This window comes from Epinephelus fuscoguttatus, linkage group LG2, assembly GCF_011397635.1.
Source record: "Epinephelus fuscoguttatus linkage group LG2, E.fuscoguttatus.final_Chr_v1".
Taxonomy (NCBI): Eukaryota; Metazoa; Chordata; class Actinopteri; order Perciformes; family Serranidae; genus Epinephelus; species Epinephelus fuscoguttatus.
The window spans coordinates 3,303,799-3,329,934 of NC_064753.1; the positions used below are offsets into that span (position 1 = coordinate 3,303,799).

The following is a 26,136-nucleotide window of genomic DNA, read 5'->3' on the forward strand; positions in this document are numbered from 1 at the left end:
TAAGCAAACATATGGTAAGAAAAATTTGACCCTTGATCATTTTGAATAACTTTCGGGATGCCGAAAACCGAGATGAACTGGGACAACTCCTTCACCACTGCTTTAGTAGTGATGGACCTTAATGGTTATGCAGCCGGTTACCTGGTACTTTGGCACATAACCGTGAGCAGTTACTTGCAACCAGATTTAGCAGGTGCCAACAGACCGACACAGTCCACAATCAAATACTCAAATGGTCCACTTACAGCAGGGATGGGTTGCAAAGGAGCAGACTTTACACGCTGATTCAGCATGCCCATTAATTGGCACACATGACAGGTTTTAATGTACGTCACAACATCTCTTTTTACGCATGGCCAAAAGAAATGTTTCAGGATGTTTAGATTCGTTTTCCTGACCCCGAAGTGTCCACTCTCATCGTGGGCAACTTTCAGGAGAAGGAGACGAAATTTAGCCGGCACAACCAACTGAACAACAGCATCCCCCACACAATCACCACCCACAGCAACCCATTTCTGAAACAACAAAAAAGTAGCCACTGGCTGCACTGTTTATCTCCGAAGCCGGTCAAATATTTCTTTAAGAGAGGAATCATCCAACTGCTCCTGCAACAACTCACCTTGTGGCGCAGACAGTGGAAAATCGGACAAAGACAGAGCCTCGAAATCAGCGTCACCAAGCTTCTCGTCAGATAACTCCGGCTCAGCCTTACTCATTGCACGCGTAACCACACACCTCACTGGAGCTCATGTCAGAAACATCATCAATCGGACAGGGGTAACAACAGGTGAGGGAGGGATGTCAGCCCAAACTCTCTTACCAGCCAGACATTTGTCCAAAATAAAATGAACCCTCCTCAATAGGCAACGCCAGCCGCACCCCCACAGTTACCTCACCCTGCACCCTGCTCACAATCAAGCACCACTTTATGCAAAGGAACGGGTAGAACAGTCATCCCGATCCTGCGACTGAGGACAAAGTCACCACTGTCAGTCTCCGCGGACAAAGGCAGCACTGACTCGACCATAAAGGAGTCAAAGGCCCCCATGTCTCTCAAGATGGTAACCATGACTTTAACATCACTACCCACAAGTGACACAAACCCACTCCTAATGAAAGGAGCGTATGCCTCCAAAACATCCGGATCACAGACAGGAGAAACCACAGAAACCAGCTCAGAAACACCGCCAGTAACCACAGGTGCAACAGCCGCTGCAGGCTTAAGATTAGAGTTTCCTCCTCTATGTTTAGACTGCAACACCAGGCAATCGGCCTTCCAATGGACTCTCTCATGACAATAATTACAATTTTCACTGCTGTCAAAACTGCTTCGGGGGTTTGGCTCAAATTTAAATGAACCAGGCTTCCTAGAACGCCTCTGGTCAGCCGCCACAGCACCGCGACTGCTCCCACCCCAGCCAACATCATCATGGCTGGGCGTGCGCTCTCTCAAACCACCCTTATGGAGCAGCACATACTCATCTGCTGACACAGCCGCATCAGCCACAGAACTAACTTGACAAAATTCTAGAGTCATGGTAGATGATGTGTGGCAAATTTCAGAATTTTATCTCAAAAACTGAATTTTTGACCGCATTTTGAATGTTGCTCTAATGTGAACAATTAGAGTCAATGTAAAAATTGAAATTTTAAACATCAGTTTTCACTTATAGAGCAAATCAATCATTGTTACAAACAAATTACCAACATCTCCATGCTGTCTAGATGCAATATGTGTATTTTCAGATTTTTGTTTCGTTAACTGAATTTTTTACAGTGGTTTGAAATCTGCTTTTCCATGCATGGACAGCTGCTAAACCTGCATGTCTGGCTTAGTCAATTTGTGAAGCTACACATGAATTGTCACTGACTAATTAGCTCAGTGAGACAGAAATTGATTCTTAGTCTCAGAGGTTGAGTGTTAAAGCCTCAGCTGATGCAGAAGGCAGATTGTGTTGCTAAATTCCTAAATGTCTTCCAATTCTTCTGCTTGTTGCTCAGAATTGCCTAAAAATAACAGGACCCGACCCTTCGCTGCGCAGCACCTATAATTGTTTTTGTTTTTTAATTTGGTGTGTCACGTTCAACATCACAGAAAGATCTGTGCATGGACCCCTATTATCCAGCACCTGACCTAAGCATGATTAGATGTGCGCACAACTACTCTGTCTTCTACGTTCAACATCACAGACAGGCCAGGGGTCTCATTTATAAAACAGTGCGTAGGACTATGCTGAAAGCGTACATGAGGACAAAAGCAGCAAATGTCATATGCCAAAGAATATTTAAGCAATATCACATGAGAGGGAGTGATGTTGTACTGTGATATCGTCACGGCTGTGATTCGGTCGTAGGCACGAGGCCGCAGGCCGCTATACAACAGTTCAACAGTTAAATAAGCAAGGCCAATTAAGAAATGTTGAAAAATGAGGACAAAATAGATAATTTAAGCATTTTCTTTGTCTTCCGCCAACAAAAATAGTTCCCTCAGGACTCCACTGTCACCGTTGCTATGTAATGCAAACAAGGTGCGCCAGGCACTTACTTATACACATTTATCAGCACGGTTCCATTAATTGTGCAGCCGGTGAAGTAAGTCTCTGGTGACTGCATGGTGGACTGTCGCTTCACAGGCACAGCCGACTCTGCCTTCTGATCTGACAGTATGTTGCTTTTCTCCAAGTCATTGAGCTCCGCTGATGAAACACTGACAAACCTGGATGTGTGCTCAGATGAATTCAGCTTCTCCTCTCCCTCATCTTCCTCTGATGACCATTCATGGTTCAATTCAAAACTTATTTTAGGAAATAAATCCATATTTTTGGCTGTTTGACAATGGATGAATTAATTAGCCTGCATGCAACTGCTGACCTAACTGACACTAACCGTCAGTTTTGATTTGATTGTTGATTGCAATCAGCTGTGAGGCGGAGTGATACATACACAGTGAAATAACCGTGATGTTGTACTTCTATATCATCACGGTTTTACTGTCTCTCGACCAATCAGATTGCAGGGCCGGAACTAACTGTTGTATAATATGATTTATAAAACCATGTGCATGCCTGACAGTGAATAATTCGCTTTGAGAAATCCCAAATCAACTTGGAATTGTCAGCACGTGGATATCTATTTACAGTTTCCTGTTTACAGCTGTCAGACTGATTGCTTCACACTGTGCCAAACTGATTGTGACAATCAGTGTATCCCCACCCTGGGATATCATTTGGAGACTAAAGTTTGATAGGTGAACACTTCATTTATTAATTTATCTAAGTTTGTTACAGTGATCCTTGCCTGCATTATGATTAGGACTCAAAATGAGGACATGGAGTTAAATAAATGAGAGCTGGCACTGGCTTTATTTCCAGGCTTTATTCATTTACACAATCTATACATGCAGGTGGTGAGGATGTTTTTAAGGTGACTGGAGAAGGAAAAGTGTGTGGCAGTTACTGCAATGTCTCCAGTGCGCTCTGTGCTCTCACAGTCGTGTTCACTACAGCGACATCACACACAAAAACTATCTAAAAACTTAAATCATGCTTGGTGATATGTATTTACAGTATTGGAAGCTGGTTGCTCTGTTTTTCAACTCATTAATGCTATTTGATGGGCACTCTACCGCTGACCATGAGTGTCAGCTATATCCCGCTCTGTCTCGAGAGACTAGGGCTGTAGTCTCCTGGTCGACTATTCGATTATTTGGTCCCTATGCTCTCGTCCAACCAAATTCTCATTAGTTGAATAATCGCTGTGTTCCTTTCTTAAAGAGAAAAGTGCTACATCAACAGCTCTCCAGGATTAATCCATTATTTCCTGCAGTGGGGGGACAGGCTAAGTTACCTGTGAAAATGGGGGTGTTTTCAAAACACCCTCACGCTCAGCGTCGCAATGACGCAGTCCTGACAGTTTCTGTAAGCTGAAACCATTTCCCTCAGTGGAAACGAAGCTTGTATTTGATTATATTTTACAGACAAGAAACAATAAATTGTGAAGACAGTAAAGCCTCCACTAAAATAGCATTCTAAGTCGTGTGTGTGATTTATCCTTCAGGGATTTATACTTCGTTGCTATGCTAATCTATACCATGTAAAATACTACAGGCTGGCACTAATAACGTTTGCATGTTGTATTTGCTTGGAAAACGTGTTATAATAAGACAGTTGTTTTGTCGGTGAATGCTGTGAGTTGTAATGGAGCCAAACTGTGTGCCGTTACCTTTGTTACATGTTGCTGTTGTCCCTGGTTTCATATGAGAAGAGGAAAAGATCGCTAGACGCTAGGCTAATTTATACAATGTAAAACACCATAGACTTGTGCTAATAACATTAGTATGTTGTATTGGTGGGGGAAATATGTCCAGATAAAGACAAGTGTTTGTCTGTCAGTTCTGCGATTTATAGTGAAGCCAATTTGCGTACTTGTGTTTGAAATTGTCCCTATTAAGCCATATTTAATGTGTGTTTTGAATCAACTATATAAATAAAGTTTGATTTGAACTAAACTTTACAGCACTTAACATAGCCCTCCACCGCTGACTAGTGTTTTGGAGGTGTAACTGCAGAGTGACAGACACACCATGACTAATTGATTAGTAGAAGATTATGTGCGACTTTAGTCAACCAAGATTTTCTTTGGTTGACTACAGCCCTATGAGAGACATCATTATACATATAATGATTCCTCTCACATTTAATTTCTACAATTTGGCTTCAGTTCACCACCTCACCATCTGCATCACCAATTTTCTCTGTCTCCAAAATGTTGGGACACATGGGTCAGAGTTTCCCTACAGGTACACACATTCCCATGTCAAGTTTTGTTTTTATAGATCACAAATTTTGCATGGGAAGTGGTGTACGCCTCTTTCAGGCCTCATTTTGTGCATACGCAAGAGTGATAAATGAGACCCGGGTGTGAATGGCAATTTAAAACCTTTCCCACTGCATTAAAAAGCAAGATGTTAGTGCAGTGGGAAATGGTCAAATGTCTCTATTCACCACCCAAGCAGCAGCAGTAACAGTTGTAATATTTAGCAAATCTCTGATTTTAAGGGGTTCCAGCTCAAGGGGCTGAAACCCCTTTGGCTCTGTGCTGATTATTATTTTGCTTCAGAAATGTTTTCAGAAATTTCTGAGAGTTAAATCGTAGACACATGAAATTTTCACCAATGATAGGAAGTTTTGTGCAAATGCAAATCATAACTTCCACACCATACGTTGGATTGACCTGAAATACTTTTCCCAAGTCCAACTCAATGTGCTCTACAAAAAAGCCTCAAAAACCATGATGGTGTGCCTTCATAAATTTTACCATTTTGACTTTTACTGAAAGCACATTTTTGACATCTTCTCCTAAACCATAGGCTTGATTTGTACCTAAGGTTCTAAGGATCATTCTTGGACCAATCTTATTAAATGCTTGTTGATATCTCATTGCATTTTGAGGAAACTGACAATGAAGATAGACCTAACTTTACAATCATTGGGCCAGTCATCACAAAACTTGCAGAGTACTGTATGTCCACATAAGTTTATGAAACATACCCTGAATGCTTCATTTAAAATGACCACTGAGGGTGGCTACAAATGGGCATGGCATAACAAAAATCAGACTGTGAATCAGAAATTGGTTGTCTAATTATTACAAAACTTGCAGGACATGTGACATAACAATATTGAACCATGCATGTAAAATTATTTTGTGGACCATTATTGGACCAGGCTTATCAAAAAGTTGGTGATGTGTCATTGCCTTTTGAATATACTGACTAAAGAACTTCATAAAAGGGTATGGCTCAGCACATAAACTTAAGCCTACCTTCGCAACAGTTGGACAAACCATCAAAAAACTTGCAGGTAGGGATATCAACTGTTAACCGCAAAGAATATTTTTAACCTGTTACACATGTCGGTCTATAGGTTAATTTTGCAACTCTTCAGTTAACTACACTGCCCACCATCCAGGTATGGTGGGAAGTAGCTAGAGTAAAAAAAAAAATATTTGTGTAGAGCCGCAAAACATATTTGAGAAATTCAGTGAAAACAGCTTATTATTTCTCCTCATCAGTACCTGCAACATAACCTGAAGAAATGTGCGTAGTATAACACAAATCAAACTATAAATGGAACATTATCCAATTATTGCAAAACTCACAGACCATGTGTCATAATAATGTTGAACTACATGAGTAAAATAATTCTGAAATCACTCAGTGGGGGAACCACCATTTTCAAACACATTGATTGGCCTGGTCACAAATCAATGACGTTTGTCCAAATGTGTCTGAACTGTGGATATTTCAATGAAGTTGTTTGAACATGTCCCTAAAATGTTCTTGCAACTGAACATTAGGAGGTTATGGCGTTTCTGCAGAGGCACATGGGCCGGCACAGATTTGGTTATGCATGAATGAGTGCCTGTCTGATCATTATGTAACCTGTTGGTTATTTTTAATTCAGGTGTCAAAGATTTTGATCCTTCACAGCTTTCAACTGTCAACAGCCCATGCTGGCTTTAGCCCCAGAATCGGAAAAAGGACATGGGTGAAAGGTAAAAAATGTTACAAAGACATACAATTGCTGATAGTTACATTACCTGAGCTCCTTTCATGATCTTCTTTGCTTTTGCATTGAGGTAGAAATCCCCCCACAGGGTTTTGAGCAGCACCTCTTCCTTAATACCCATTCTCTGGCTGTAGATGTGGGCAAACTGCTGAATGCTACAAAAAATAAAATCCAATCTATTTACAGTTTTTATGGAAGGTCACAGGCATCAGAAATGTAATTATAGACATTTATTACAAACTATGCAGCAGTGTTTAGCTTTTTAATCGGTACAAGAAGCAACTCGTTGCTGGAGCCCTATTGTTCTGGTTGTCATTCTTATTATTATAAATAATTCACTTCAATAAAAGTGTGTATGCAGCAAACACTGTGAGACCAAAAGTCACTAAAATTGTTAAGTGGGTTGCATATTCCACTCACTACTAAGGCACAAAAAAAGGATATTCATTGACCTCAGGGTGACACTGTAAAAATCAAGTGTATGTTTTTGTCAAAATTCTTTCACCATTTTTATTAATTAATTTGCATCCTTGCTCCAAAGGTCTTATGCTTTAAAAGATGCTTCTATACATTTCACATTCCAAACTTAAAAAAAAATAAATAAATAAATCAGAAGTACAGTACAGGCCAAAAGTTTGGACACACCTTCTCATTCAATGCGTTTTCTTTATTTTCATGACTATTTACATTGTAGATTCTCACTGAAGGCATCAAAACTATGAATGAACACATGTGGAGTTATGTACTTAACAAAAAAAGGTGAAATAACTGAAAACATGTTTTATATTCTAGTTTCTTCAAAATAGCCACCCTTTGCTCTGATTACTGCTTTGCACACTCTTGGCATTCTCTCCATGAGCTTCAAGAGGTAGTCACCTGAAATGGTTTCCACTTCACAGGTGTGCCTTATCAGGGTTAATTAGTGGAATTTCTTGCTTTATCAATGGGGTTGGGACCATCACTTGTGTTGTGCAGAAGTCAGGTTAATACACAGCCGACAGCCCTATTGGACAACTGTTAAAATTCATATTATGGCAAGAACCAATCAGCTAACTAAAGAAAAACGAGTGGCCATCATTACTTTAAGAAATGAAGGTCAGTCAGTCCGGAAAATTGCAAAACTTTAAATGTGTCCCCAAGTGGAGTCGCAAAAACCATCAAGCGCTACAACGAAACTGGCACACATGAGGACCGACCCAGGAAAGGAAGACCAAGAGTCACCTCTGCTTCTGAGGATAAGTTCATCCGAGTCACCAGCCTCAGAAATGGCAAGTTAACAGCAGCTCAGATCAGAGACCAGATGAATGCCACACAGAGTTCTAGCAGCAGACCCATCTCTAGAACAACTGTTAAGAGGAGACTGCGCCAATCAGGCCTTCATGGTCAAATAGCTGCTAGGAAACCACTGCTAAGGAGAGGCAACAAGCAGAAGAGATTTGTTTGGGCCAAGAAACACAAGGAATGGACATTAGACCAGTGGAAATCTGTGCTTTGGTCTGATGAGTCCAAATTTGAGATCTTTGGTTCCAACCGCCGTGTCTTTGTGAGACGCAGAAAAGGTGAACGGATGGATTCCACGTGCCTGGTTCCCACTGTGAAGCATGGAGGAGGAGGTGTGATGGTGTGGGGGTGTTTTGCTGGTGACACTGTTGGGGATTTATTCAAAATTGAAGGCACACTGAACCAGCATGGCTACCACAGCATCCTGCAGCGACATGCCATCCCATCCGGTTTGCGTTTAGTTGAACGATCATTTATTTTTCAACAGGACAATGACCCCAAACACACCTCCAGGCTGTGTAAGGGCTATTTGACCAAGAAGGAGAGTGATGGAGTGCTGCGGCAGATGACCTGGCCTCCACAGTCACCGGACCTGAACCCAATCGAGATGGTTTGGGGTGAGCTGGACCGCAGAGTGAAGGCAAAGGGGCCAACAAGTGCTAAACACCTCTGGGAACTCCTTCAAGACTGTTGGAAAACCATTTCAGGTGACTACCTCTTGAAGCTCATGGAGAGAATGCCAAGAGTGTGCAAAGCAGTAATCGGAGCAAAGGGTGGCTATTTTGAAGAAACTAGAATATAAAACATGTTTTCAGTTATTTCACCTTTTTTTGTTAAGTACATAACTCCACATGTGTTCATTCATAGTTTTGATGCCTTCAGTGAGAATCTACAATGTAAATAGTCATGAAAATAAAGAAAACGCATTGAATGAGAAGGTGTGTCCAAACTTTTGGCCTGTACTGTACATGCTACAGACCTGGGGCCGTATTAACAAAGCTTCCTAGTGGTAAGAGTTGGTCATAGGGATGATATTCTAAGAAAATTCTTAGAATTGTGACGTTTTGTTAGAATTTACCCTTAAAGTTAAGACTAGGTTCTTGTAGAGATAAAAGATATTCACAGAGCATCTTAGACCTTAAAAGAGCTCCTAAGGTGAAAAACTGTTAGGTGCAAGGAGGATGACTTTAAGAGACTTAAGAGTTTCTTAATCAGAGGAGGAAATGGTGGAAACACAAAGAGGTCGGAGGAATATTCTTTAAACACTGGATGACAGTGAGTAAATGAAATGCTACAGATTATATCGTGCAGGAATAATGTGTTGTTGATCTCATTAAGGATATACACATATTTCCCACCTAACGCTATAATGCCAGAAATAAAATGATCACAACGCTAAGATATTTGGAAAATTGGAAAAATGCAACAGCAGCAGCAGCAGTGATGACTTGTGGCTGTCTCAACCTTCTATCAGCAAAGTGATCACACTAACAATGACAACACTTTCAGAAATTCATTTACGGTAATTTCCACTGGGTGTCCACACCTTGCAGGCTCCCAAAAGAGCGTGTCTATGGCAACCAATCACACCTGTTCAAAGAATGCATCATACCTAGCAACAGGATCAACCACATCTCCTCCTCACTAGGTAAAAGTTTCTGTCCCTGCCTTGTTCAGAGTTGCTCAGAGATCTTTCCTAAATGACTCCTAAGCTAGGACTCTTTACGGAAACTTTTTAGGCTAAGTTAGGAGCTCTCTGAGAGTGTTCTCAGAATGTTTGTGAATACAGCCCCTAAAATGTTTTAACACATCCACTGAATTATGACAAAAGTTTGTCTCACTGCAACCTATAGTCAATTCAGAAGTCTTTATTGGTGGCCAAATCTTTATTCGTGAGACTAAATCAGCATCCCACGAATGAAGATTTGGATTTCAAATTAAATAACACAAGGTTTAATAGTGAAGACTTTGATCTTTTAAAATGCATTTTTCCCAGCATAACAGAAGGGTAAAAATCGGGATCATTGGACATCAGTTAGTAATCAAAATTATATTGTTGATCGTTAACTTCACTTTCTCAATTGCAACAGTGTAATTCTTTAAACACACCACAAAAAACACCACTGTATTTACAGAATAAGCACTATGAAGTTGTCTCCTACCTCTAAGTCATGGTTTTAGACCACACTGTTGTAGAAGTGCAGCGCTGATTTGAAATAAATAAATCTAAAAGTCAAGATCATAAAATAAATTTCTTTGGATTCATTTGATTCCCAATCAAGACACTCAAAATTCAGTGATTAATTGCAATTTTACACCATCAGCAGCCTCCAGTGAAATTGCCTTCTGTGGTTGGTTCTGTGTCAGTCTCTACATCTGAGGTCAGCAATGCAGCTTAAGAGGGAACCAGCCTCACCTGAAGCCCCATCCATCTATGGCGCTGGCAAAGACCACATTTCCTTGATCAGGGGAAAAGTAGAGTTGGGAGTCATCAGCCTCCTCCAGCCCAGCACTCCAGTCATAAACCTGATCTCTACTTGACAGCTCGCTTTCTTTCTCCTCCTTCTCTTTTTCCGCTCGCTCCTCCAGCACTTTGGATGTGAACAAAGTCCCTGTCACTGCATTCACCTACAACAAAGGGCGTGCATACCAATACTCAGTTACAGTGCTCTAGAGAACACTACAACTTTTTCATGTTTTCAGTGAGTTAATAGAAAACAATTTTACTGAATAGTGAAGGTGTCTTTGTAGCACAACATTGCAACTGAGGCTGTTAAAGAGCACTTGCATAGAAATGGTATACTGAAAATATACTGACTGTGGCGTGTGTCAGATAAGAACTACTCACTTGTTCAAGGATCTTCTGCAGGTGAGTGTAAGCTTCCTGAGAGGTAAGCTTCAGCTCTATGATGAGTCGATCTATCTTATTGATGACCAGGACAGGCTTGATGTTCTCCAGCCAAGCTTGGCGCAGCACAACCTGGGTCTGCACACAATACACACAAGCAGGGGAAAAAACAATATTTAAAAAAAAAAAAAAAAACAACAAAAAAAAAACATTTCACATGTGTATTGCATAGGTTGACTAAGGTTTTACATGGCTGATCACCCAAACTCTCATTCCTGTGTTTAATAATAGTAATTTTAGTCACTGTAATCAACCAATAATTTATCAATGACCACACAACCAGTGTCTCTGGAATTTGCTTTCAGTACAGCATGGTAGGAGAGCTCAATTAAACACACAGATATCAACATTACATCACATTAGACATATGACTAACACTACAGATGCTATTCACCACTGAACAAAAATTCACAGACAAAATTTGCAAGATTGACAAGAAAGTTGTAAGGGCAGCACATCTGTCAGGGTTAGTAAGAGCCGAGGTGTTAAGAGTTCGTATTGCAGGGGCGTCCGTGGCTTAGTGGTAGAGCAGGCGCCACATGTACAAGGCTGTTGCCGCAGCGGCCCGGGATCGACTCCAGCCTGTGGCCCTTTGCTGCATGTCACTCCCTCTCTCTCTCTCCCCCCTTCACACTTGTCTGTCCTATCCATTAAAGGCTAAAATGCCCTAAAAAATATCTTAAAAAAAAAAAAAAAAAGAGTTTGTATTGTAGATGGTAAGAAATAGGGCTGCGCGATATATCGTTTGAACATCACCGTCGCAATGTGCGCATGTGCGATAGTCACATCGCAGGACATGTGATGCTTTCTCTTTTTTTTAGAACATGTAAACTTTTGTTTTGCTTCAAACGGCTGCGCTGGTTATCCAATGCTTCGCCGTCCGTCAACACCCACCGGCTGCATTTGCTGTGCAGAGCGGTGCAGCTCGGGAGTCACGAGGACCCATGAGATCTCACGAATTCACACATAATCGCGCGATATAACAAGATGTAGTTTCTATCAAACAGAACCACAAAACCAGAGGAGTAGTAGGAAGACATCTCGGTGCACCGCCATGATTAACATCTCCTCGTCCATGGTGTCAACGGGGTGAAATGACGTCTGAAAACCTCTGACCTGTTGACTTTAGGCCTGCCTCCGCCCATTATGACGGTTTCAAGGTGTAGTGCAGGGAAATATGATCCGCCGTGAACGCTGTGTATGTTATTTTGAAAATTAACCGGATGTTTTATTTTGTTTCTGTGCACGAATTCCTGTCCCGCACCATCTGCTCTGTGCTGAATTGCTGCGTTGTGCTCCGGCGTCCGGCAAAAATAGAAGTCCTGCGTATCTGTTGTGGAGGGCTCCGGAGTGCCGCAGCTATGATGCAGCCGGAACCCCTCTCATGCACACGCTGTAGTCACACACTGAAAATAAAAGCCTATTTAGAAAATAGAGGGATTCTCTCAGCCGAGGTTATAAGGGGCTTTTAATTTGAAACAAATTCAGGAAGTGTTGAGTTTGAAATGACGGCGCAATGCATTAACATTATCAAGGCAACGGGAGCGGATGAAAAGTAAAAAAAATCTAAAGATACAGATATATATATATATATATATATATGTCCGTAACACGACGTGTTGTTGCTTCAAGAGCTGACACTTTTGACCCCTGTGATACATGACGTGTCTACGCACGCACGTCTGATTAGCAGAGTTAGCATAGCGATGCTACGTGTCACACGTCTGTAACACGACGCGTTGTTACTTCAACAGCTGACACTTTTGACCCCTCTGATTACATGACGTGTCTACGCACGCACGTCTAATAACCACACGTCTAGGCATGTGCAGGCATTGCATGCACATTGCATGTGTAACAAGTACACGGTGATGCACGCGAAGTAAGTACACGGTGATGGTTGCACACGCAATTTACACATATCAAGTACACAGTGAATGCAGCGTGTGTGTGTTCGCTGATACGTTTGACCCCTCATAGTGTGTGTGTGCGTGTGTGTGTGTGTTATATCAACACGTGTGGTTCTGGACATGAGCAGCTGCACATTTAACAGCCACACATCACCGACAGTCCGCTAACATTACTCTTTGTAGTCACGTAGGCATGTGAATTACAGCGTTTCATTGCAAAGAATGCATGTAACGGGTACACTTGCGCTGTTTCTCCGCCATCTTGTTCAAATGAGTCAGATGTAGGGGGCGGGTATTTATACGTCAGAGCCTCAAGATGAAAAAGACTTCCTGTTAGGAACCTCTCGTGTTTCCTTACTCATCGCACCTAACAAATCCCTCCTAACGCCTAATGCTAACTCCTTACTGGCAGGAATAAGAGACATGAGACAGCTTTAAAGATGGCGGACCCCGAACGACTTCCAGTTCAAGTCAGGAGTTAGGAGTTAGCAGTATACAATTAAGAGACTTGGGATGCAGCCATGGACTGGGACAATCGTGCCATCTTCCCTTATGACAGTGACAACAGTGGTCGGCTGGTCAGCGACCAATATGTGTTAAATTACTTAAGTTAACTTGCATGCTTTAAATTTAAGCTAAATATGTCCTGCAGAGGCAGAATAATTTGTGGGGGGTTTTTATTCAATTATGTCTTATGTTGTTTGTGCTGTATACTGTGTGTATACAAGCTTGCAGGGAGGCTACTGTATCCATTCATTTGTCTGTTCATTTGTAGTGTATGGATTTGTCCTGCATTTATTTCAGTGTGCAGACATGTGGGGTATATCATATACAGACCTTTGAATGTGTATTTATTCTTGTGTTGTATAATATGCTTTGATTTCGTGCTTTCTATCTTGTAGAGTCACTGTGTGACTTCAGGAACATCATGTTACTCTTTGATGTGTATTTATATTTATATGGGATGTGTATTTTATATATAGTCTGTGGGAAATTGTAAATTATCTAATGATTGCAAAATTATCTAAAATCATCATTTATCTAAAATGATTGCAATTAATGATCACAAATGTTTAAATAATGACAGTGGGTCTGGTTGAATGTGATAACAATGTGCAGTGTGCAGTGGAATAACAATTGATATCCATTTGTGGTGACTGCTGACTGAGGTAAGGGATGAGATTAAATAGATCCTGGAACTTAGCCTGGTCTGGAGCAGGCTAGCTCCACAGAATAAATCTCCATGGTAACTTATGGTAACATATCCCGCTTTCCACTATCCCGCTTTTGTGCAGCCGGATCACGGATAAATTGAGCCAGGATTACCAAGATATCCCGGCCTAATCCCTTATCCTAGTGCGATAGGCCCCAGGCCCCAAGAGCACGGCCGGGAGCTCCAATGGGAGACAAACAAAACAGGCAGCAAATTTTTATTTATTTATTTTTTTTAGAGGGAGAGAGGTAGGACCCAACCACCACGCCTCCAGAGAACCAGGCACGGAGCCCCCTCTCACCTCCACCCTCTCAACCATTCCAGTTAAGCCCCTCCCCTCCGCCTTTATGTTATTATAGCAATAGTTGTGATGGTCATATGATAACAATAATAATAACAACAACAATAATAATAATAATTATAACAATCATAATCATGATCACAGTCATGATCACACTGTAGTTTATGTAGTTTAGCACTCAAAAATATATATAAAAAATGGTGTACTGGAGTCCAGAGACAAAAATTAGTTCAAATTCCAAAAGGCTGCAGAATTTGTATGTTCACAGGTAAAAATATGAATGTACAGTAAATATGTTTCCTTACAAAATGAGACATTAAGTCATCAGTGATATTTACCTGTGGACACACTCCCTCCACTGCATCAACAACTACAATGGCACCGTCACACAGCCTAACAGCAGTGGAAACTTCTGAGGAGAAGTCGACATGACCAGGAGAGTCGATCAGGTTTAGCAAGTACTCCTGATCTCCTAAGGAGACAAAAGGCAAATAAATACTATTTAGAGACTTATCTAAATTTAAAAAAAGAGGTCTGACCTTTGACCTTTTGGATATAAAATGTCATCACTTCATTATTTTATCCTGTTAGACATTTGTGTGAAGTTTTGTCACAATAAGCATACAAATTCTTATTATGGCCAAAAACATATTTTGTGAGATAACCCCAAACACCAAAATCTAATCAGTTCATCATCGAGTCCAAGTAGATGTGTGTGCCAAATTTGAAGGACATCCCTCAAGCCATTCTTGAGATATTGTTTTCAAGAGAATGAGATTGATGCAAGGTCACACTGACACTCCTATATAGTGGCAGGAACCAACAGGAGGCCATCACATGACCCAGATAATGACATGACTGGTGAAAGAAATAGGAAATAATGAAAAATAACAAGTTAATAAAAAACATAGAGTAACATGAGATGAGATACCCAGGACAAAATTTAGTAAGATGGGAACTGAGCTTGAACAAAATGTCTTATTTGAAAATATCAAAGAAGGTTGTGTTCAGATAGAGCGTATTGGTCTTTCATGTTCTGAAAGCTAGAGAAAACATCAGATTCACAGAGGTCTCTAATACAATTAAGTCCGTTTTGTTCCCATATAAGGAAAGCACAGTGTAATACAGACACAAATGGTAACTGTGAGTAGTTAACTGAGTGGAAGACAAAATGATCTCCAAAACGCCTTAAGTTAAAGATGAAACATGCTATTCAACATGTTAAGCAAGGTAAGTGTATTTTTTTTTTTTTTTTTTTTTTTGTAAATTTTAGAGTGAAAAAAGGATAGGAGCACCATAAAAAAGTTTGGCAGTCCAAGACATTTGAGCTCTCAGACAACTTTTAACAGGGTCTCAGACCTTAATAAGCTTGTTAGGGCTCTGGCTTGTTCACAGTCCTCAATAGGGAATGCCAGATGATGCAAATTCCAAAGCTTTACACATAATCTGACTCCTGAAACCTTGTCCCAACAATCAGCAGCCATGGGCTCCTCTTAACAGCTGCCTAGCACTCTGAAAACTAAAATAACTGATGCCCACAAAGCAAGAGAAGGCTACAAGAGCATAGCAAAGTGTTTTCATGGAGCTGTTTCCTCAGTTTGTAATGTAGTGTAATTAGAAATGGCAGTTAACATGACCTGTGGATGTCAAGTTGAGGTCTGAAAGACAAGATAAAATTTCCGAGAGAGCCCATTGTACAGTTGCAAGAAAGGCAAATCAAACCCCCCATTTTACTGCAAAAGACCTACAGTAAGATTTATCAGACTCTGGGGTGGTGGTGCTCTGTTTTACTGTGCAGCAACACCTGCACAAATATGACCTTCATGGAAAAGTCATCAAAAGAAAACCTGTCTTGTGTCCTCACAAAATTCTGCATCAGAGGTTTGCACAACATCTGTAAAAAAGCTGAAGATGAAGAGAGGACGGCTTCTACAACAGGACAATGATCCTAAACACACAGTGGACTACCTCAAGAGGAGCAAGCTGAGGGTTTTGCCATGGCCCTCACAGGCTCCCAGCCTTAACATCATTAAAAATCTGTGGATAGACCTCAAAGAGCAGTGCATGCAAGACAGCCCAAGAATCTCACAGAGCTAGAAGCCCTTTGCAGGATGAATGGGTTAAAAACCCCCAAACAAGAATTTAAGACTATTAGCTGGATTCCAAAAATGTCTAGAGGCTGTGATACTTGCCAAAGGGGGCACTACTAAGTACTGGCCATACAGGGTGCCCACAGTTTTGCTTCAGGCCCTTTTCCCTTTTTTATTTTGAAACTGGGAAATAATGAAATTAAAAACTAATCTTGCTTAAAATACTGAAGAAAAGTGTCATCTTTAACAATCTGCCTTTTGGAAATCGGGTCATCTTTTACTTGCTTAGCTATTCACAGTGAACCAAATTTTGATCTGGGGTATTTAAATTTTTGCATGCCACTGTACATCCAACCTGCCTCATAACCTCAGACCATGTGTAAGCACACAAGCTCAGAAATGTGCAGTGTTATCACAACACAATGCCACAGAGGGGCTGTATGACAACATAAAAAAAACCTATCACAGTAACTTTTTTTCATATTGATTAATATCATTATTTATCATGATATTTAATTTAATAATGCTGCCAGTTTGAAGAGTATTCTGATAATGACTGAAGTCTGAAGAAAGCCAGTGTTTCCCATACATTGATGAGACTATGGCGGCGCTTTTAATAAAAAGACAAGGTATAGCTCTGTTCTACAGGCCTAGATATGAAGCGTCCGTAGCGCCAAATGATATAACGGTAGTTTCTAAAGAGTTAAGACTTAAAAAGAAATCAGCAGCAGCGGGCATATTTCAGCAGCGGCGGTGCATATAGGGGAAACACTGGCCCTCCAGAGACAGATCAGTACGTTGGTCATTTTTCTATTGATTACTGAAATGTTTAACCACTAATCCTTAGCCATATTTTAAAGGGAAATTTCGGTTTATTTCAACCCATCTCCGATCATCCTAAATTTGTTTCAAGTCACTAGTGACATAGAAATAATAGTTAGCATGTTAGCCGTTAGCCAAGATACAGCCGTAGCGTCAGACCTGTTAAAACTTAAGTGAACGGGCATCCTTTCAAGTGCAAAGTTAGTGCACTAAACAAGCTTTTTCTCCACAAAAAACGCCTCATATCGTTAGGATAAATGTCAGAGAACATGTAAACGTGTTGTCTTACCTTACCAGTGTGGTGCCATGTTTGTTGTTTACCATTTAGCTAAGGCTGCAACCGGTCCCATTCCTTGCAACAGAGGTATTCCTCTTCTGTGGGCATTGGGGTACAGCATTCACAGGTAACGTTACACCACCGATCTCCAGAGCTAAATCCTTCCAGCTGCCATTCCTCCTCTGTCGTCCTCTAACATTACCTGTTGCGCCTCTCTCTCTCCTCCTCCTCCGTTCAGGCTACTGTCCGGTTCTGCCTTCCAGCTGTTGCTTCTTGTTCAGGCACACTATGAGATCATTGCTTGTTCTCGCGATATCTCGGCCGCGCTTTGGAAAGCAGAGCTACATTGTAAACAAACATGGCAGTACATCCGTAAGGTAAGACAACACGTTTACATGTCGTTTTCTATATGTTCTCTGACATTCATCCTAACGATATGAGGCAGTCTTTGTGGAAAAAAGCTTGTTTAGTGGACTAACTTTGCACTTGAAAGGATGCCCGTTCAATTACGTTTTAACAGGTCTGATGCTACGGCTGTATCTAGGCTAACGGCTAACATGCTAACTATTATTTCTATGTCACTCGTCACTTGAAACAAATTTAGGACGATAGGAGACGGGTTGAAATAAACCGAAATTTCCCTTTAACCAGCCGTTTAAAGCACTCTCTCTCTCTCCTCCTCCATTCTTCAGTTTCACGAAGCTCTTTGTCAGTGTATTCTGGCTCAAATAAATAAGGGCGGCCATTGCCTCTCATTGTGGAAAGCCTATATATTAACATTCCACATTTAGGTGGTCTTCAAAGTTGTTGTCTTACCTTACCGTGTGTTTACCTTTTACCTCTGCTTCCCAAAGCACGGCCAAAACATCACGAGAACAAGCAGCGATCTCATACCGTGCCTGAAATCTCGCGAGAACACGCCACAGCAGAACTGGACAGTAGCCTGAAAGGTTCTTTCATTTATTTTATGAAAGACTTATAGAATAATGGTTGACTTTTTGCCAGACTTTGACTTTGTGGAGGAGGAATTTGATTTTGCAGAGTTTTATGGCCGCCGTTATTTATTTGAGCCAGAATACACTGACGAAGAGCTTCATGAAATTGAAGTACGGAGGAGGAGAGAGAGAGAGGCGCAACAGGTAGAGGACGACAGAGGAGGAATGGCTGCTGGAAGGCTTTAGCTCTGGAGATCGGTGGTGTAACGTTACCTGTGAATGCTGTGCCCCAGTGCCCACAGAAGAGGAATACCTCTGTTGCAAGGAATGGGACCGGTTGCAGTTGTGTGATTTTCTCCATGATAATAATTTATTTGAGGAATTTCAGTCAGGATTTAGAGTGCATCATAGCACTGAGACAGCACTAGTTAAAATTACAAATGACCTTCTGATTGCTTCAGACAAAGGACTCATCTCTGTACTTGTTTTATTAGATCTTAGTGCGGCGTTTGACACTATTGACCATCAAATACTACTGCAGAGACTGGATCACTTAATTGGCCTAAAAGGTTCTGCACTAAGCTGGTTTAAATCTTATTTATCTGATCGTTTTCAGTTTGTTGACGTCCATAATGAATCATCCTTACGTACCAAAGTTTGTTTTGGAGTTCCGCAAGGTTCTGTGCTCGGACCAATTCTATTTACTCTATATATGCTTCCTTTAGGTAAGATCATTAGAAATCACTCTATAAATTTCCATTGTTATGCAGATGATACACAGTTGTATTTAAGTTGTATTTAGTAAAATATATCCTGAAGTCTGTTTCATTGCCTCTGCTGTGGGCTCTGCTCTGAAGTTTTGCTGCCATGTGAGTGAAGCTTAGCCCCACATTTCTGTGGACAGGCCGTGGCGCAAACAAACAGGCAGCAGACTGACTGGCTGTGGTCACATTTATTTATGATCTGTGACAGACCTCAAGATACATTTTAGTGTGACCCCTATCAAGACCATTTCATCACCCAGCCCTATGCTACAGATGTATCAAGTTTTGAAGGAGAGTGCCATTGGCATGCTAACTGCACAAATGTCCACCAGAGCTGTTGACTCTGAACTGAATGTTCATTTCAGTACAATAAGCCTTCTCATATGTTGTTTTTGTGAACTGTGACAGTCTTGTTATATTCTCTTCACTACTCACAGTCAGCTCAGCTGCCTGTTGCACTAGACTCACCTCCAGTGGCGCATGATGTGCACTACATGCAAAACATTCTCATTACAGCCTGAAGTTAATAGGAAGGAGAGCATCTGTATTTTTGACAGAATTTAAAGTCATACTATCGGGATTTCTGAATACCCTTGTATGCCGCCCAAGCCTACTTTGACCTATTTTATATCACAAACAAAACATGTTTTTCTGTTAAAAAAAAAAGTAACCTTATAAAGTAGGACAGAGATAGATAGCAAGTGGGCTACTCATCCATGTTTTAAGTGGTTATGTCTCTAGTCTGATCTCGAGCAAACAGCTGATGGCCCTATGGTTTGTTTACATGTAGTAAGCCTAACAGAAGTGCATATTTATATATTTCATATATAAGTGCCCTACAGTGATAGAATCCAACTGTATAAAATATTTAAGTGTGGATTTTACATCAGGGCTGGCAAAAGTGGCCTTACCATGTCTGTAATGCAGAGAGATGGCACTGGACTTCATGGTTATTCCTCTGATCTGTTCATCCTCCCTGCTGTCCAGATACCTCAGCTGGTAATAGAACACACCACCATTAAACACAAATAATGACATAACATCTAAACAACATAACAGTCAAAAAGGTCACTGTAGTATATAAAGCCACTTACCTTCCCAGCCAGTCGACCTGATATGATACCATTACTTGCCACTAAGCAGTCAGCCAGAGTAGTTTTGCCTGCAAAGATGCAGACAGTTCCAAATAACTTTACTACCTTACAACACACACTTTTACCTTAACATGTTAACTGATGCCAAAACCTTGGAAATTTATTTACAAAAACAACCTTTGATTCAGCCTAAAATGTGAAGACTCTGTTTTATAACATTTTATCCATAATGTCTTTGAGTTTTGGACTGTTTGAGACGTTAATGGATAACTTCAGCATTCTTCAACCTGAACCCTATTCTTCCATGTATATGTGTCTAAGAGACTTATGTGAACAACAATTTTTGAAATTGGTCCACTATTTAGCAAGAGGGCAGGAGCTGGCAATAGTGCAACAGGCTGCAATGTAACCATATGTGGCAGCTGAACACTGTCACTGTTTCTCCATTAAAAGTGGTTATTTTCAGCACAGAGTGAGTGTCACTTCACCTCTCACTTGATCCAGTCTGTTTGTTATTGCCTTGTTAAACAGAAATTTCTTTTTAAAACATCATGAGATGTCACTTGTTGCAGGAAAACAACAGTAGAAATATGAGTGAGATTTGGAGAGAGTGTAATAACCAGAGAAGGTTACAGTAAATTTAGTTTAGAGTTATAAGAAAGATTTTCAGTGTCATCGATGATTATTTACCCAATTTTAACAATGTGGATGAGGCCCCATTATTTAAGCCAGAGTATACGGATGAACAGCATATGAGAAGGGAGAGAGAGAGACAACAGGCAGCGGAGGGTGAACAAGGTGCTGCAAGGCCATGAAGCTGGGAGACTGATAGTCCTCCAGTGGGTACTGGGACCCTGTGCCTAAGAGGAAGAATGCCTCTGTAAGCACAGAAAGAGTGGTTCTTGTTTGTGCATTTCCGAACTGTGCCAAGAAAATGAAGAGCTACAGGGTTTATTTTCCTAAGGAAAACTGCTGTTCCAAGAGTGGATTTACCTGTTGCAGACGAGTGGGGGCAGGCTAATGCTATAAGCTTAAGTCAGGGTTCCTACACATTTGGAATTTCAAAATTCCATACTTTTCCAGACCCTAATTTCCAGACTTCTCAGCGTTTTGTTTTGTTTTTGTTTTTTTCAGAGAATATGCGACATCTGAGTAAATATATCAGTGTATCATATTTCACATCATATTTAATTATTCTTAATAGGCGATTGTAGCCAAGTACCATAATGGCATGCAAATAAAAACTCAGGTATAAACTCAAGATAGATTTTAGTGTGACCCCTATCAAGACCGTTTCATCACCCAGCCCTATGCTACAGATGTATCAAGTTTTGAAGGAGCGTGCCATTGACATGCTAACTGCAGGAATGTCCACCAGAGCTGTTGACTGTGAACTGAGAGTTCATTTCAATACCATAAGCCTTCTCATATGTTGTTTTTGTGAATTTGGCTGTACGTCCAACTGTCCTCACAGCTACAGACCACATGTAAAAACACCAGCCCAGGACCACCACATCCAGTGTCTACACCTGCAAGATCGTCTGAGACCTTTAACTTAACTAAGGTGAGCATCAGTGCGTTGTTAACTCAGCTTAAAACACACTTCATTCAAACTTGACAGACTAAAACTCACCAAAACTGTCTTGGCTAGTCTTGTTAGCACTTTAATTAGTTATTCAGTTCACCATGAGTAAGGACAATAAGAAAAATATGCCACAGTTAAAATGCTCAAAATTTAGGACAATTGCACTCTACTGATCCATTTAAATGATCTCAATTAAGAAATGGTCCAGATCACAAACCACTATACTTAGACTAGTCAAATCTGGACTAGATTAACATGGAGACTCCAGAGACTCATTAAAACACAGTTTCTGATTTGTGAAACCTTTATTCTATTTGTGAAAATGCAAAAAAGGGTGATTACACTGCTTTCTTTCCCATCCAGACCACATTAGACTAGGTCCAGATCACAAACCACTATAGATAGACTGGTCAGACCACAATCACGAGCAGTAAGTGGAATAAAACTTGTTCATGTCAGCCTCTTCTACTTTCTACTGGGTTGTGGCAATACTATAAATCATTAACACTGCCATTTTCACAAATAGAGTAAAAGTTTCACAAATCAGAAACTGTGTTTTAATGAGTCTCTGGATTCTCCATGTTAATCTAGTCCACATTTGACTAGTTTAAGTATAGCCTAGTGGTTTGTGATCTGGACCATTTCTTAAAAGGTCATATGTATAACGTTAGCTGTTTCATCAAAATGAATATTTAAAAAAAAAAATAATAATACATCCATAGAATGTCTAGAAAGGTGTAGAATTACAGTCTATATTTTCCTGAAAGAAATAATTACAGTAGAGAAATAATTGTTTTAGAAATTTTGACGGGCCTGAAATATGTCAATATTTTGATTTGGTTATGTTGGTTACGGGGGGGGGGGGGGGGTTCAGGCTTGCCAGATTGTGATAGCTGCAGAGGTATGGCATCATAGTATCTAATAATTACACTGCACCTAGATGAACTATGTTAAGAAAAAGTTAAAATGTTGGCTAATTTCAGATAGTTAACCTGATACTCTAGAAACGGCGTTTTTGGGACGGTAACGTTAGTTTTTTCGGCTTGTTGTAAAAAAAGAGTCATAAAAAGACACATCTACTGAATATATCAAATATCTAGTAAAGCTGAACTAGTAATGACACTGCACCTAGATGAAATATGTATATATGTAAGTAAGGATGATGGTTAATTTCAGATATTTTAGCAAGTTCTCTAGAAACGGCATTTCTGGGACTGTGATTCTTCCGGTTGTAGAGTTGTCAAATAGTGTCGTAAAAAAGAAAATCTACTGAATATATCAAATATCTAGTACAGCCGAACTATCATATTATTATTATTATTATTATTGGTGGTGGGAAATTATAAGAGGAATATAGAAATACAGAAATGAGAGTGATTAAATATCAAAATAAAAAAAGGGATCAAGACCGTTTTTTAAATGTTCTATTTTTGACCTGCGCACTAAATGAAATATTTGAAAAAGAAGTCGAAATCTGTTTTTTGTTGGACATTGAAAAACAAATAATGAAATAACAAATAAGTTTTTCTGTTTTATTATTTTTTCATTCTTAATTGAAATTCAAATGAACGAATGGTACATGGACCCTTAACGCTACACATGAAAGCACAACAGGATAATGGCATAAACAATCGATCAATAAATGATAAGGAGGCAGAAAATATCAACCGATTCAGCACTGATATAACAAATCTTTAAAGACTGATTACCCATTTTCATCAATTGACATTCATAATAATAAAATAAGTGACATGAACAGGCTGAAACTAAATATGACTGTGTGTGCATGGTGGAAAAATATTAAGGCTGTCCCAAACAATTATTTTTCTAGCAATTAATCTAATGATTAATTTTTCGATTAGTTTAGCAATTATTTTTTGTATTATCAATTATTTCTCCATTATTTAATTAATGAGGCAATTTAAATAATATGAACACCAAAACATTTCTTATTAACATCAACATTCATTGAAACATCAGTGTTTCCCCTACCATTTTATTAGGGGGGGCGCCCCACCCCACCCCCCCTTGCAGGTCAAGTTAATTTAATTTTATTTTATTTTCTTATAGCCCCAGATCACAACAGAAGTCATTTAAGGTTACCTTTCCTATAGAACAGGTCTATACCTGTTCTGCCCCAATGCGCACACATACACACACACACAAACACACACACACAAACACGCACGCACACACGCACACAGACACAGGTGAGCACACTAGAGCGCAGTTCGGGTTGCATTTTCCTGACCGAACCCGACCCGAGTGAGACAATTATAATCGTGCTGGGCCCAAACCCGCAGCACGGTGTAGGTACTGAATGTGTCCGGGCTGCCAGATTTGTCCGGGGTCCTGCAACTTCTGATGACGCGACATACTATCATTGGAAACAGCGTTATGCAGGAGGGAAAACAGCGTTAGTGGCAGGATGGCGAACAAGTCTAAAAGGATGGAGAAAGATCGGGAAAATTTTAATTTCTATGTTGAATTGGGACACTATATTGAAAATAACACGTACCACCAACTTACAATGACATGCTATTATGTTTATTTATTTTTCATACTGTATATAGATAGCCTACACATAAATATAGCGTATGATACACTAACCCTGGATTTGTGAAACATTGTACATTGATTTGTGAAACTCCCTCCGACCCCGAGCCGATCTAACAGTAATCTCTTATGTTTCTTATGCATTTTTTAGCCGTTTTATTATTAGCTGTTAGCCATTAGCTTAATGCTAACTTACAAGACGGCTAATCCGAACGAGCCGATCTCTTAAGAAGGCTAATCCGAACCGAGCCGATCTCGTTAATGTTTGCTGCTTGTCAAGTTAATGTTTTAATACTTCATTCAGCATACAGCTGAAGAGAAAACTTTCGATTTATTATTTTTTATTTCTCTCCTCAAACTCTCTACAACCATTTCCTCAAACTTCCAGCCACAACCATGGCTACAACCAATCAGGACTTGTGACTGCCATAAAGCCAATCATAATGCGTGACATCATCAGTTAGCTCGGGACCCCGGAAAAATCTGGCAACCGGGACACATTCGGTACATACAACGGCACTGTGCATACAGTCAGTGGAGTGAAGCCTGTGTTGCGTTCAGGCGTTGTCATGTAAATAACTAACTCCAGCACTTTAGGCCATAGCACAATAGCACAGTACTGCTGCTGCACGCCGCCATTTTTTGTCTGAACCGTCGGGTCAACATATTTACGTAGTCGATGACGTTGATGACGTTGATGACATCGACGCGTCGCCCCAGCCTTAAAAAATATATTCATGCTTCAGTATTATATGACCTATAAGAACAATTTTATGCTTGCATTTGCCTATGCCTAAACATCAAGCAGATACTTACTGGCAGTGAATGAACATAGTAACATAAGTTATTGTAAGAGATAAGAGATAATCATTTGTTATTCCCACAGTGGGGAAATCTGCAGTGTTACAGCAACAAAGGGGAGAGTCTAATACCAAGAGGCATCAGCAAGACTGAATTAATATATGGGCAGCAAAGGCCTCATTTACATTGTTCAAAATCAGGTAAATTATCATCCATGACAGTAAAAATCTTTTGAATAACACTAAACTACTCTTGTTATCATACTCTTTCCAAATATCACACACCTCTCCAGTAACAAGTGACATCTTGTGAGATTTCAGAACCAGACCTCTGCTTGATGACCCAATAGCAAACAGGCTGGATCAAGAGTGACACTTCAGACAGTTAAAACAACAATCTGAGCCGCTCCATCCACCAAAATAACCACTTATGATGGACATACAGCGATGGTGTTCAATTACCCTATATGCTTACACTTTTACATGCTGAAAAATGCTCGAACTATTCTTTAACTTCAGCTGTGGGAAACTGTAATGTCAACTCTTTTTGTTTGTTTCTTTGTTCTTTACTACTTTGACATTTTATATACTGAACGATATATCAATAGATGAAATCATAATTAGAACTATCATAATAATTTCTTCACAATGATCATAATATTTTTTCTCCTAATCAATGACATCATGTTCAAACAAAACAGTTGAAAGCACTGGACTCAATGTGACATGCATACATTTAAAGGATCTTAAGTCTGTCTTGTTTATGTGGAGATAATGATGCTGTGATAACTGTATCCATAGATTAAGTTAAATTTAAATTAAGTCTAATTTCTCTACATTTCAAGTTTTTTTTTTATCAATAACAATAATAACTACAAATGTTTTTGTTATACAATGTACCTGCATATATCTGAAAAACTGTTAACAGTCAGTGGTTGCACCTGTATGATTGGGAAACTGACAATGCAAAAGTTATTAAAGCTGAAACTTTATGTAAATGTGTGTTGTCTGTCATGTCAATTTTACTAAGG

General features: G+C 40.0%; 1 protein-coding gene across 1 annotated transcript in view; it reads right to left on the reverse strand.

The window, feature by feature from the left end:
* Positions 1–26,136, reverse strand: part of efl1 (elongation factor like GTPase 1) — a 310,425-nt gene that overhangs the window by 278,998 nt on the left and 5,291 nt on the right. The window contains exons 2-7 of the mRNA XM_049602819.1: positions 20,165–20,232; positions 19,982–20,066; positions 14,521–14,654; positions 10,699–10,836; positions 10,267–10,478; positions 6,601–6,724 (exon numbers count right to left, since the gene is read on the reverse strand). Of these exons, the coding sequence (XP_049458776.1) occupies positions 6,601–6,724; positions 10,267–10,478; positions 10,699–10,836; positions 14,521–14,654; positions 19,982–20,066; positions 20,165–20,232 (761 nt within the window). The remainder of the gene's footprint in view (positions 1–6,600; positions 6,725–10,266; positions 10,479–10,698; positions 10,837–14,520; positions 14,655–19,981; positions 20,067–20,164; positions 20,233–26,136) is intronic.